The sequence below is a fragment of the Procambarus clarkii genome, chromosome 21 (genome assembly GCF_040958095.1).
Source record: "Procambarus clarkii isolate CNS0578487 chromosome 21, FALCON_Pclarkii_2.0, whole genome shotgun sequence".
In the NCBI taxonomy this organism is placed as follows: Eukaryota; Metazoa; Arthropoda; class Malacostraca; order Decapoda; family Cambaridae; genus Procambarus; species Procambarus clarkii.
In genome coordinates this window covers 31,893,305-31,906,730 of record NC_091170.1, presented here as the reverse complement: position 1 = coordinate 31,906,730, position 13,426 = coordinate 31,893,305, and the positions used below count along the sequence as shown (strand labels likewise).

Here is a 13,426-nt window from a genome sequence, read left to right as displayed (position 1 = left end):
CAACAGGAGCCACCACCTGTCCAACAGGAGCCGCCACCTGTTCAACAGGAGCCGCCACCTGTCCAACAGGAGCCGCCACCTGTCCAACAGGAGCCGCCACCTGTCCAACAGGAGCCGCCACCTGTCCAACAGGAGCTGCCACCTGTCCAACAGGAGCCGCCACTGTCCAACAGGAGCCGCCACCTGTCCAACAACACTGGCAACACATCTACAACACCCAGATAGAAGCCAAGATAAGTGTCACAGCTTTAATTGTTAATTGCGAGCAGCCGCGTCCAACGGCCTCGTTGACCAGTTCAGCAACGAGAAGGCCTGGTCGAAGACCGGGGCCGCGGGTACGTTGAGGCCTGAAATCATCTCAAGGTAACTGCATATTTAACTGTGACTTCCATCTTGGGCAGTTGAGTGGTTTCTGAGCTTCTTGTGGCAAAAGAATTGAAGACAGACTAATAGCCTTAATAAAAGCTTTGCGGTCCTGATGAATCACACATCTGTCTCCTCCGGTTTGATGGTTCATGTTTGAGAGCCCGGCCGAGGGTGTAACCCGCCCCCAAAGGATAGATAAATGATTGTCTTTATATGGCTCCAATGATCTCTCTCTCTTCTTGCCACATAAAATATTCATCAATAAATAAGTCATTTTTATTAAGTAAGTCTCAAATAGGAAGTTTAGAATCCGAGCGGAATGTACCTTCTCTCATGGTGATGTAAAAGAGAAAGGTGTCTTGAGAACCATCCTCAGTTTGACCTCCTTTGCTAAACTTGCTAATGCCAAATTGCCTTGCTGTGAACTCATAGAACTGCGATTCAATCACCGATCGGTGCTAGCATAATTCTTGAGATAATGAGTAACTTACATAACGTTAGTCCAGACTACTACTTCAGAGGTCCAACAAAACTCACAAGAGGAAACAGTGTGAAGTTAGCCATGCCTTACTGCAGAGCAACAGGAGACACTCTTCCACACACAGACAATGAGTCTATGGAACACCCAGAGCACTGAAGTTATGATAACGTTATCACTGTAATGTAAAATGCACCTGGTAACATTCGCCTGGAAGAATAGTGGAACCCTTCGCGAGCAGCCGGCTCCACAGCCACTAAATATAGCGGCCAACAAATCAATTCAGGTCATAATATATCACAGGCACCGGCGTAATATATGCAGTGTCTTGGGGGGCAACAGAGCTTTTCATGGCAGCCGCTTTTCATTTAACCTTTATTGATTATTGCTCTCAGGGGTCTGGCTAAGTGGTTGGGCGCTGTTCCTTCACTCCGTCTTCACATCCCAGCGACGGTCCCGTCCTATATATATACACCATTATATTCATCCCAACTGACCCACAAAAGTCACTCATACAAACTTTGTGCAAAATTGCAGACTTTATTATTCAAGTGCAGGAAATTAACAACTTACAAAATCAAAATAAAGAAGCATATGGTGTAAGATGCCTACCGTTAAGATGGTTGTTTGGCGAGACAGGTTAATCATACTGAGTAATGCTGCATACATTAGCAAACCCTAGTTGACAGTATTTATTACATGGTTATATATATCTGGCTCAAAGACGCTATATCTGACTCAGAAGATAATATATGTACAGAAATACAGTCTGGATTACAGTAAATATAAGCTGTTCCAACTTGAAATAAACAGGATACAAGTATTTGGTAGTAATAGTAATAATAATATAAATATTGGACGTTATGAACCATCGACCATAAGTTAAAAACATCCTATAAGACAATTGAGGTTTTCTCAGTTAGGACACGAGCTGCGGTGCGGTGCTGGTCTTCCTTGTGTGTGTGTGTGTGTATGTGTGTGTGTGTGTGTGTGTGTGTGTGTGTGTGTGTGTGTGTGTGTGTGTGTGTGTGTGTGTGTGTGTGTGTGTGTGTGGGTGATTATTTATCAGCCACAGCCACAAAACTTCATCATAGCAATGACTGGTGTTGTGTAGGGGTAAAGTTTCATGAATACTGATAATGCAGTTTGTGTATTTCACGTGCATGGCTTCCACTTGCTTAGATTTTTATCCAGTTTTTGGGTAAAGAAAAGAATGATTTAGTACCCGGATGAGTTAGAAGGTAAGCATTGACAGGGACTCCATAAGAAGACTTGGTAAGACACACATACTTCAAGAAGTACTAAGAACCATCTTAGCCCTTCTGGCAGAGATTGTACTCTCGAGTGTCAGTTTTTTTTCGACAGTTTCTCTCATTTTGTACTAAGTAATAAATGATTTAGGGAGGGGAAGGGTAGGTGTAGAGGCGCTTGACAAACGGGTAAATTTCCAGTATATATATCGGGGCCTCTGTTATGTACTGAGTCAAGGAGTTAGATCACTCTCATCTAAGGAATGAATCGAATGAAGATGTGACTGAGGAACCTTCCCGCGGGGCGAGAGCGGGTTACAGGAGCCCAACCCCTCTTGGCAACACTTCTGCGGGAACTTAAAGGAAAAAAGACCTTCATGAGTCAAAATATTTGACTTGTAAATAATATTAGAGTTGCGTAATTCAGTGTGTACACACAGTTAACGAGGCGCGTATTGAGGCGTAGTGCAGGAAACCTTGGGGAGAGGAGGGGGGGGGGTGTAGGGTAGGGCTGGTGGCTGAAAGGCGAATGAAAGGGGGTGGAGAGTAAGGGGGGTTTGAGACTTGAGGGTAAGGGCTGGGGGGTTTCCAAGGGGGGCGTCTAAGAGTTTTATAGGCTTGGGGTTTAAAGGGTGAGGGCTTAATGGGGACGAGGGCTGGAGAAGGAAGGGTTGGAAGTTCTTGGAGCTGGAGGCCTGGAGCCGAGGACTTGCGAGGAGGAGGTACGGCAGGTCCCGAGGCGAGGTTGAGCGCCGCGCCGCTAGAGGGCACCACCTGCTGGACTAGTCGCCCGTCATCATCTCCATGAACTCTGCCGGAGACACTCCACGTTAACACTGGCAACACTGACGGCATTAACACATGTTTCAGCGAGTCTTAATGATGACACCAGCAACGGTTCACATATAATTAGTTTTTGGTGGGGACAAGAAGCCTGATACATGAGATGGGTATTCTTCAGTAGCTATAGACAGGAACTGGGCCTGTCTAGATACTGAAGAACACCCAACAGTCGAAAACACATTGTTCCTTCTTATATATATATATATATATATATATATATATATATATATATATATATATATATATATATATATATATATATATATATATATATTTAATTAATTATTTCTCCTTCATTTCTATCCTCTTTTTCATGACCACCTCTCCCGTTCTCATGACCTTCCTATCGTCTAACTTTCTACCACACTTCACCTGACCTCATTTCCCTCCTTTCTCTTGACTTTCTCCTCACTTTTTTTTTTGCTCACCAACCTTTGGTCTTCCCCTCAACCCTCATCTCGGTTACCGAAAATAACCTCGCTATTATGACGCAGGGAATATGTATTTTTATCGTAACCCGCCTTACCTTACCTTCCCTTCCCTTCCCTTCTTCGAGTCTTCGTCTTGCCTTTGTCTCCCACCTCCCCTCCTTCTCCTCCTCCCATGCCATACTCCCTAATCTTCCCTTCACTCCCCTCAGAGGGGAGTGAGCACCCGCACCTACATGCCGGGGTACAGCTGGTAATAGAGGGAGGGGCATGGAGGGAGGGTGGAGGTGGTGGAAGGGGAGAGGGTGGGAGATGGGAGCGGGAAGGGGGAGGGGGGGAAGGATTACGGGGCTCTCCCTTTGCTTATCTATTCTCTCTTGTCTTCTCTTTCTCTATTTACGTCATATCTCTTTCTAGTCTCCATTCTCTCGTCTTTCTCCAGCTCCATCCCTTCACTCTCCCATCATCCGCGTTACACTGTCTTTTGCTTAACTCGAACTTCGTAGTATATCTTATCGAAGTTTCTCCTCATTTCTCTACTCCCTCCTTCTCTTGCTTTCTCCCTTCACCCTCACTTATTTCACTCTCTCCCTTCACCCTCCTTATCTCACTCTCTCCCTTCACTCACTCTTTCTTCACCCTTCTTTCACTCACTCCCTCCCTCCCTCCCTTCCCTCTCCTACCAGTTAGTCGCATCTTCCACCTTCCTTTCACTCTCACTCTAACCCTCTACTTCCCTTCACTCACCCTTCACCCTCCCTTCACTCACTCACCCTTCTTGCTCCGTCTCCTCGCTGACCCTTCGTTTGGTCTGAGCTCGGCGTCTGGCTTAGTCAAGACGTTTAGTTTTGCCTTGTCTCTGATCTGGATGGTCCGTAATGGATGGTCTTTGATAAAACTTTCTCGGATCACCTCTTTCTTTCTTTCTTTCTTCTCGTGGCTCGTCGCATCTCTCTTGTCTCATTCTGTCCCTGTTGTTTCATTTTGTCTTGATTGATTCTCTCATTCTTGCGTTATGTCCCTCTCGCCTCATTCAAACACTCTTGCATGATCCTATGCCTTGTGTCGCCCTAGCTCCTATTGTCTTGTATTGCCATGTCCAATTATGTCATTTCCAGTCATGGGTTTTCCAAGCGAGTCTTTTCCATTCTGTTGCTTTCATTTTTGTCTTAATTTCCAGTGATGATGTGTCCAATCTTTTCATTTCCAGTGATGATGTTTCCAATCTTGTCATTTTCTATTATCCTATCTCTCTTGGCTAATCATCAGTTAATAACAGGAGATGTGATCCATTAGTCAGCAGTGTTTCATCGGGCGTAGTGTGTTTGTCACATCATAATGGTAACAGCTTCTTGTGTTGAAACACCAGCCTCGCCAGGATGGGTGTAACGTTATATGTAACTAACTCACTACAAATATAAACTGCTTGCCTAAAGAAGCGTTGTGGTATGGGGTCTTGGAGCTATTGTGACACTGGAACCTACATATTGGTACTTTCTAGTGGTTCATCACTACATATTGGTACTTTCTGGCGGTCCATCACTACATATTGGTACTTTCTGGCGGGCCATCACTACATATTGGTACTTTCTGGCGGTCCATCACTACATATTGGTACTTTCTGGCGGGCCATCACTACATATTGGTACTTTCTGGCGGTCCATCACTACATATTGGTACTTTCTGGTGGTCCATCACTACGTATTGGTACTTTCTGGCGGTCCATCACTACGTATTGGTACTTTCTGGCGGTCCATCACTACATATTGGTACTTTCTGGCGGTCCATCACTACATATTGGTACTTTCTGGTGGTCCATCACTACGTATTGGTACTTTCTGGCGGTCCATCACTACATATTGGTACTTTCTGGCGGTCCATCACTACATATTGGTACTTTCTGGCGGTCCATCACTACATATTGGTACGTTTGACCAAATGGTTACCGCAAGTACTATCATTAAGGAGGATGCGTTGCTGTGTCTGGTGCATGTTAAAGGAACTTAATTCAACAGGGAAGGGAAGGGAACTGTCATTAGAAAGCGCCAAGCCACTACGACTATATAGCCCTTGGAAGGGATCAGGATTAGGATTTGGGATGGTACGGGGGGGGGGGAAGGAGGAAAGGAATGGTGCCCAACCACTTGGATGGTCGGGGATTGAACGCCGACTTGCATGAAGCGAGACCGTTGCTCTAGCGTCCAGACTAATTCGCCACGATATTTCTTAACCCTCTCTTAACATAGCGGCTTGGGGGAGGCGTCCCAGAGCGGCTTGGGGAGGCGTCCCAGAGCGGCTTGGGGAGGCGTCCCAGAGCGGCTTGAGGAGGCGTCCCAGAGCGGCTTGGGGAGGCGTCCCAGAGCGGCTTGGGGAGGCGTCCCAGAGCGGCTTGGGGAGGCGTCCCAGAGCGGCTTGGGGAGGCGTCCCAGAGCGGCTTGGGGAGGCGTCCCAGAGCGGCTTCGTGAGAGCGAGGAGCGGCAATAACATTTCACAATATTGCAATCAACATCTTGACTCGCAGACCAGACTTCTACCCCCTCCTTCCCCTATCCCCCATGTACCACAATACCCCTTAATACCACCCCGGCCGCGCCTCACTTCCCCGTCTCTCGTTCGTATTCCCGTCTCATTCCTTTCGTTTCAATTTTTGTTTCATGTATTTTGTTTAGCCTTCTGTCAGTTTCTATTTTCCGCTTATCAGCCTTCTCTTTCCGGTCAGGTTGGTGTAATTTCCCTAACTCGAACTACCTTTTTCTAGGGAATCTTTATTCTTTCCTCTGTTTCCCCTCCCTGCACCCCGGCGTCATTCTCCTCTCCCGGCCCTCTCCCTGTTCTCACTTCCTGCTCTCCCCTCTCTGCTCTCTGCGCTCTTCTTATTCTGTTCTCTCCTTTATCGTGTCCTCACTTCACCCTGCTCATCCTATTCGTCCCTCACCCTTTTTTCCCTTTATCCCGTCCTCCCCTCATTCTGCTCTCCCCCTCATGTTACTCTCCCCTCATCCTGGTCTCCATTCCTTACCGTCAAAGTCGACCGTGCCAGAACCATCCTCATCAATTTCCTCGACGATGTTGTCGAGGTCGGCGCTGGTGAGCTTGTCGTCGAGGGCACCCAGGATCTCCTTCAGCGCCGCCGTCGGGATAAAGCCGTTACCTGTAGACGAAGGGAAGGTGCTGCCATTACGGGGCGCCCTGAGGACACTTGCCGGGAACCCTTAGTGGGGTTTGTCAGCTGCGAAGGGGTTTGTGGTCTGTGTGGGGATGCCTGAAGGGGGTGGGGTTATCTTTGGAGGATTACCTGTGGGGCTTAGGTTATCTGTGAGGATTAGGTTACCTGTAAGGGTTACCGGTGGGGCTGGGATTAAGTGTGAAGGTTAGGTTACCTTTGCGAGTTACCTGTGGGGGCTCAGATTACCTGTTTTTTTTTTTTTTTTTTTTTTTTTTTTTTTTTTTTTTTTGAGCATTTATGAACCTGAAGTTTTGGTTCACATCAGATTATTATATATATATATATATATATATATATATATATATATATATATATATATATATATATATATATATATATATATATATATATATACATAATCATATTAGCTCAGTAATAGGGTGTTTTAAGGAGTTTTATTTTAATTCATCCATATGTCTTCTAGTCGTCAATGTAGTAATATAATGGCGCATTCATGAGGCCAAAATAGACTGAAGGGAATCTCCACGATAGAGACCTGTCACCAGCAATTGGGGGAAGTCAGTACTTCTCAGAGGGAGCTATAATTAATTATAGAAAGCACCACAGTTGTTTCCAAAGTTGCTGGTTTTCTCTCACAACATGATTCTGGTACATGAAGGGATCACCATGTGGCCATCATGGCCCTTCAGGATCACCATGTGGCCATCATGGCCCTTCAGGATCACCATGTGGTCATCATGGCCCCTTTAGGATTACCATGTGGCCATCATGGCCCTTCAGGATCACCATGTGGTCATCATGGCCCCTTCAGGATAACCATGTGGCCATCATGGCCTTTCAGGATCACCATGTGGCCATCATGGCCCCTTTAGGATTACCATGTGGCCATCATGGCCCCTTCAGGATCACCATGTGGTCATCATGGCCCCTTTAGGATTACCATGTGGCCATCATGGCCCCTTCAGGATCACCATGTGGCCATCATGGCCCTTCAGGATCACCATGTGGTCATCATGGTCCCTTCAGGATCACCATGTGGCCATCATGGCCCTTCAGGATTACCATGTGGCCATCATGGCCCCTTCAGGATCACCATGTGGTCATCATGGCCCCTTCAGGATAACCATGTGGCCATCATGGCCCCTTCAGGATCACCATGTGGCCATCATGGCCCTTCAGGATCACCATGTGGCCATCATGGCCCTTCAGGATTACCATGTGGCCATCATGGCCCCTTCAGGATCACCATGTGGCCATCATGGCCCCTTCAGGATCACCATGTGGCCATCATGGCCCCTTCAGGATCACCATGTGGCCATCATGGCCCCTTCAGGATCACCATGTGGCCATCATGGCCCTTCAGGATTACCATGTGGCCATCATGGCCCCTTCAGGATCACCATGTGGCCATCATGGCCCCTTCAGGATCACCATGTGGCCATCATGGCCCTCTAGGATCACAATCTGGCGAACATGGTCCCCTAGGATCAGCACATGGCCAGCAGGGGCCCTCTAGGATGATCATAACCAGGCCATGATGGCCTGGTCACCAGGCCCTTCATAATCACTCCTGTGGACATCCAGAAAAGGAACGCGGGGTCACAGCGCAATAAAGGGAGACGGGTAATCGTCGACTTAGCATCGTAACTTACCGTAAATCGACATTAATGTTAAAGGACATCGCCTTGGCGCTGGAACACTCTTCCCCGGGGGAGGGGAATTTTTCCGAATTATCCTTAGCTGAAACTTTCACCGAAATTACCCGACCTGTTTTCGGAAGGCGGACCCCCGACCACGAGGGGAGAAAAAACAACACCGGGCCAGAAAATTTACGTGGCTAGCTTTCTCGGTTGCCGGAAAACTTGCTTGAAATTCTCGAACTCAGGGAAGCGTTATTTACTGCGGGATATAGAATTTCATGATTGTAAATTGACAGGAGTTTGAGAAGGCAGTTTTATTTTATTTCACTTGAAGATTTTCAGGAGAGGATCGGGTGGCGAGGGTGCGCTCTCAGAGATATATATGTGTGTGTGTTCCTTAGACTTTGTTATGCTTAGCTTTGTGTTTCTTGCCGGCCTTGTTGGGTATTTATAAATTGGATATATGCAACGAGGGAAAATTGTAAAGTTAGAAGGGAATGTTTTTATGCGATGTGATCGAGGCGTGTTTTATTGTGTGTGTGTGTGTTCGCTCGTGTGTGCGTGTGTGTGTGAGTGTGTGTGTGTGTGTGTGTGTGTGTGTGTGTGTGTGTGTGTGTGTGTGTGTGTGTGTGTGTGTGTGTGTGTACGTGCGTGTGTGTGCGCTTGTGAGTGCTCACTTATTTTTAGTCACCTATTTGTTCCAGCATCAAGACCTCTTCAAGACATAGCTCTTGGATCCCGCCTTTCCAGCGGTCTGTCCTATACTCTGTGGGTGGAATCTCTGGTGTTATACAGTTGCTTGTCCCCTCTCTCTCTCTCTAGCTCATTTTCTTTGGCAATGGAAGGGAACTGTTAGGGGAAAGCGCCAAGCCATTACGACTATATAGCACTTGGAAGAGGTCTGGATAAGGAATTTAGTAAGCCTTCATCGTCGTTCTCTCTCTCTCTCTCTCTCTCTCTCTCTCTCTCTCTCTCTCTCTCTCTCTCTCTCTCTCTCTCTCTCTCTCTCTCTCTCTCTCTCTCTCTCTCCCAGCTTTCGTCACATTTACCATTCTTATATCATTCCTTCTCCCTTCCCTCTCTTACAATATTCCTCGTTTTTCTCACGTATCTTCATCTCTTGACTCCTCCCTCCAATATCTCTCCTTCCTTACCCAGTTATCTCCCTCTTTCGGCTTTTGCACTACTTTCCCTTTACGTTTTAACCTCAGTTAACTTTTTTTTAACAGCTCCCATATTTTCCTTTTCGCTTATTCCCGTTATCCCTTACAAGTGCTGTACAGTCATGAAGGGTTAGTGGTTTCTCCTGATAATTACCTTCCTTATCTTTCTCTACGTTTTTAATCCCTCCTCTCCCTTCATTAAGCCTTCACAAGCTTTTCTCATCTTTCTCATCCATTCCCTCATGTCTGCTCTCCCATCGTACTCTTCTATCTTTCCTGTTGTGTAAAACTCTGCCTTCCTCTTCCCCTATTTCCTCTTTCCCCCTCACTTTTCCACTCCTTTCTCATTCCCTCGTTCCCTTCTTCCTCTCCTTTCTCTCACATTTGTCTCCCCTCTCGATCCTCCTAGACTAGTGGTTCCCCCTCGGTCTTCGCATCAAATGACGTTGTCTTGAAGCGCTCTAAAAATAATGATGATATAAACAGTTGTCTTATGGTTGAAGTAGTTTGGTGTAGAGTCTCTCACTCTACGGGACCCGCCACCTGTCTCCCACCGCACCAACACATTCTTCTCCATCACCACTTTAACATATAGCTTATTTTAGAACTAGCTGTGATGGCGAGAGTGATGTTATTTGATTCTGGGTAATAAATAACGAGGTATTAAGGAGAGTTACTTCAATCCTGGCGTGTGATTACCCTAGACTGCTATTGTATTCCGTGAACTGAATTTGTAAACGTACTCATTATAAATTACAGTTGTTACTAGTAATTACTATTTGGTCTGTATCTCAGATTACGTCTTGCTAATTCTCGTCAAAGCCCTAAGGATCCCCGCGTTCATATTAACACCATCCATCCTCGTTGGGTCTGAAATTGTGCACGGAAACTGTTCACCATGTGAACCCCAACGGTGTCCAAGCGATTTAAGCGATCAGGGATCGCTAAAATAACTGTAAACTCTTCTAATGTACGGGTATAATGTACGCATGTCAGCCTCAAAGTATTCCGTTACCTCATATCAGTGGTCGAGTGGATACAGTTCTGAACTTCCACCTTGGCGACCCAGGTTCGAATGCCTGAAGCTACGGTGATGGATGCTGTAAATATGACCGCCGGGTCATTCGAGTTTTGGTAAGATTGAATAAGACTCGGAAATACAGACCAAAAACGCATTGCGTATGAAAACTGCCTTTCTATTATTGACGCATTTAATAACATGCCCCTTTCTTTTTGTCATTAACACGTTTAGGTACATCTGCATTTTTCTTTTTTATTAAGATATGAGGTACATCTGCATTAGTGCAGCTACCCTAGACTATATGAAGTGGAGTACAGTGTGTCAAAAAAGCTAACTAGGCGATGCTAAAAAATCCCCATCACACAGGATGGTTAGTCATACAGAGGCATGTGATAGGCAGTCTGCACTGGCAGACTCCGGATGCAGTCTGCATTTGGGCGGTTCATTATATAACTCTACGATAACCACACTCCATGTTTGAACTAACTACATTGCCCATCTTACGAAACATGAGGGGAAGGGAACTATCAGGAGAAAACGCCAAGCCATTAGACTATATAACGAAGTCATTACAGAGACTTTGTAACTAATTTGGTGGTAGTTCCCCATATTTCTTCAAAGTTGATGACCTCCAGTAATTAAAAAATAGTTTTAAAATGGCCACCATGTGGGGGCTAACACTGTGCAATTGCTTTAGCAATTTTCCCATATGAATATCCACACTTGTTATAAGTGTATTAATGTAGAGACGCGTTCTCAAAATGTCGAAAAACACAGCCAGAGGACTGAGAGGGATATATACACTGTGACGTACCCCCATTTCTCGGTATATAAGCACTCGGAATTGACATTAGTCCTGAACTCCGTTCAGGACTGCAGTATACTTGCTGGTTGATCAGTAAGTTATTGTGAGGTGGATAGATCTTAGTAACCCTCCCGAAGTGGATAGATCTTAGTAACCCTCCTGAGGTGGATAGATCTTAGTAACCCTCCTGAGGTGGATAGATCTTAGTAACCCTCCCGAGATTGATAGATCTTAGTAACCCTCCCGAAGTGGAAAGATCTTAGTAACCCTACCGAGGTGGATAGATCTTAGTAACCCTCCTGAGGTGGATAGATCTTAGTAACCCTCCTGAGGTGGATAGATCTTAGTAACCCTCCTGAGGTGGATAGATCTTAGTAACCCTCCCGAGGTGGATAGGCCTTAACCCCAAAACCAAACCAATAATTCCCTCCCTGTTTATATATAATAATAAGGTCGAATGCAGACTCTTGGTCAATACCACTTGGTCGCCCTCTACATTAATCACCGACACTCGCAATACATTAAATTCCTCTTCTCGTGTTCGACTATTCAACTCGACACCTCGAGACAAGAATGTAATATTATTGTAGCAAGCGAACAGCTGTTAACCAGAATGATGAAGAGGGAGGACTGACACGTAACAGAGAGAGATAATAAAAATAGAGTGGGGGGATAATAATTATCTCTTGCAAGTTTTATCGACACGGAAATTTCCCGTTTTTTATGGCGTTTTGTGTCGTAAGTCGCCGGGAACTGGGAGTAAAGAAAATGAGGTCCATATTGATCACAGGCTTGAGGGTAGATCCACCTGTGCACCTTCTATCCACCACCCGGAGGGTAGATCCACCTATGTACCCTCCATCCACCACCAGGCCTCATTAACTCGTAATTTTACCATTCCTATCAACATAAAGTTTCAGCCGGGTGGGGAAATGCGCATCATTTCCTGTACAGATAGTGAAGCAGTTATCGTTTAATGGCGAGACTGGATTTGTGTCATTGGTGATGATATTAATCTTATGGAGATGACATCATTTATTCAATGCAAATTCCCGGTTTTGTTGGCTGATGAATGATTGTTTACGCTGTCTATGATGGTAAATACGCCGATTGTTTACGCTGTGTATGATGGTAAATACGCCGATTGTTTACGCTGTGTATGATGGTAAATACGCCGATTGTTTACGCTGTCTATGATGGTAAATACGCCGATTGTTTACGCTGTCTATGATGGTAAATACGCCGATTGTTTACGCTGTCTATGATGGTAAATACGCCGATTGTTTACGCTGTGTATGATGGTAAATACGCCGATTGTTTACGCTGTGTATGATGGTAAATACGCCGATTGTTTACGCTGTCTATGATGGTAAATACGCCGATTGTTTACGCTGTCTATGATGGTAAATACGCCGATTGTTTACGCTGTGTATGATGGTAAATACGCCGATTGTTTACGCTGTGTATGATGGTAAATACGCCGATTGTTTACGCTGTGTATGATGGTAAATACGCCGATTGTTTACGCTGTGTATGATGGTAAAAATTCACACGGATTCGCAAATTTTGGCGCATCCAAAGTTTTTGTCTTTTTAAGCAACACATATGCAGGAATTTCCTGTCCGGTAGAGATGGTTAACATCACAGGACTCGGGTGGGAAGAACATGTGTCTCAGAGTCGAGGCTTCGATCACTGTCTGATAGAAACGTTGCAGTGTTGGGAGCAGTGATTGCCCCGGTCACTGGGTGGGTGTTGCCGGGTGGTGGAATACAAATTGGGGCGTCAGTCGCGAGCAGGTCACCTGTCACTCACTGGCCAACCACTGAACATTGGCAGTCCTGTTCAATCACAGGGTCCAGTTTGCACTAACGAGTTCATGGCGCTTGACGGTGAACCAAACGTTCACACGGAGTGTGTGTGTGTGTGTGTGTGTGTGTGTGTGTGTGTGTGTGTGTGTGTGTGTGTGTGTGTGTGTGTGTGTGTGTGTGTGTGTGCGTACGTGTGTGTGTTAGAGAGAGATATAGGTAGTAGATATAATAAAAGAAAAATAGATTGGTTAGAAAGGCGGGATCCAAGAGCTAATATAGCTCAATTCTGCAGGAACAAATAGTAAATACATACATAAACAAACATACACACACACACACACACACACACACACACACACACACACACACACACACACACACACACACACACACACACATACACACATTTCCAGCGGCTGCCTTTAGCGAAGTCGTA

At 45.7% G+C, this 13,426-nt stretch overlaps 2 protein-coding genes across 2 annotated transcripts in view; one reads left to right on the top strand and one right to left on the bottom strand.

Annotated features, from left to right (window-relative positions):
• Positions 1-13,426, top strand: part of LOC123760648 (uncharacterized) — a 370,968-nt gene that overhangs the window by 186,995 nt on the left and 170,547 nt on the right. The gene's annotated exons all lie outside the window — the stretch shown is intronic.
• LOC123760649 (troponin C) overlaps positions 1,365-13,426 on the bottom strand; it is a 32,670-nt gene continuing 20,608 nt past the window's right edge. Inside the window, exons 5-6 of the mRNA XM_045746406.2 lie at positions 6,385-6,516; positions 1,365-2,905 (exon numbers count right to left, since the gene is read on the bottom strand). Coding sequence (XP_045602362.1) covers positions 2,877-2,905; positions 6,385-6,516 — 161 coding nt within the window. The 3' untranslated portion in view covers positions 1,365-2,876. The remainder of the gene's footprint in view (positions 2,906-6,384; positions 6,517-13,426) is intronic.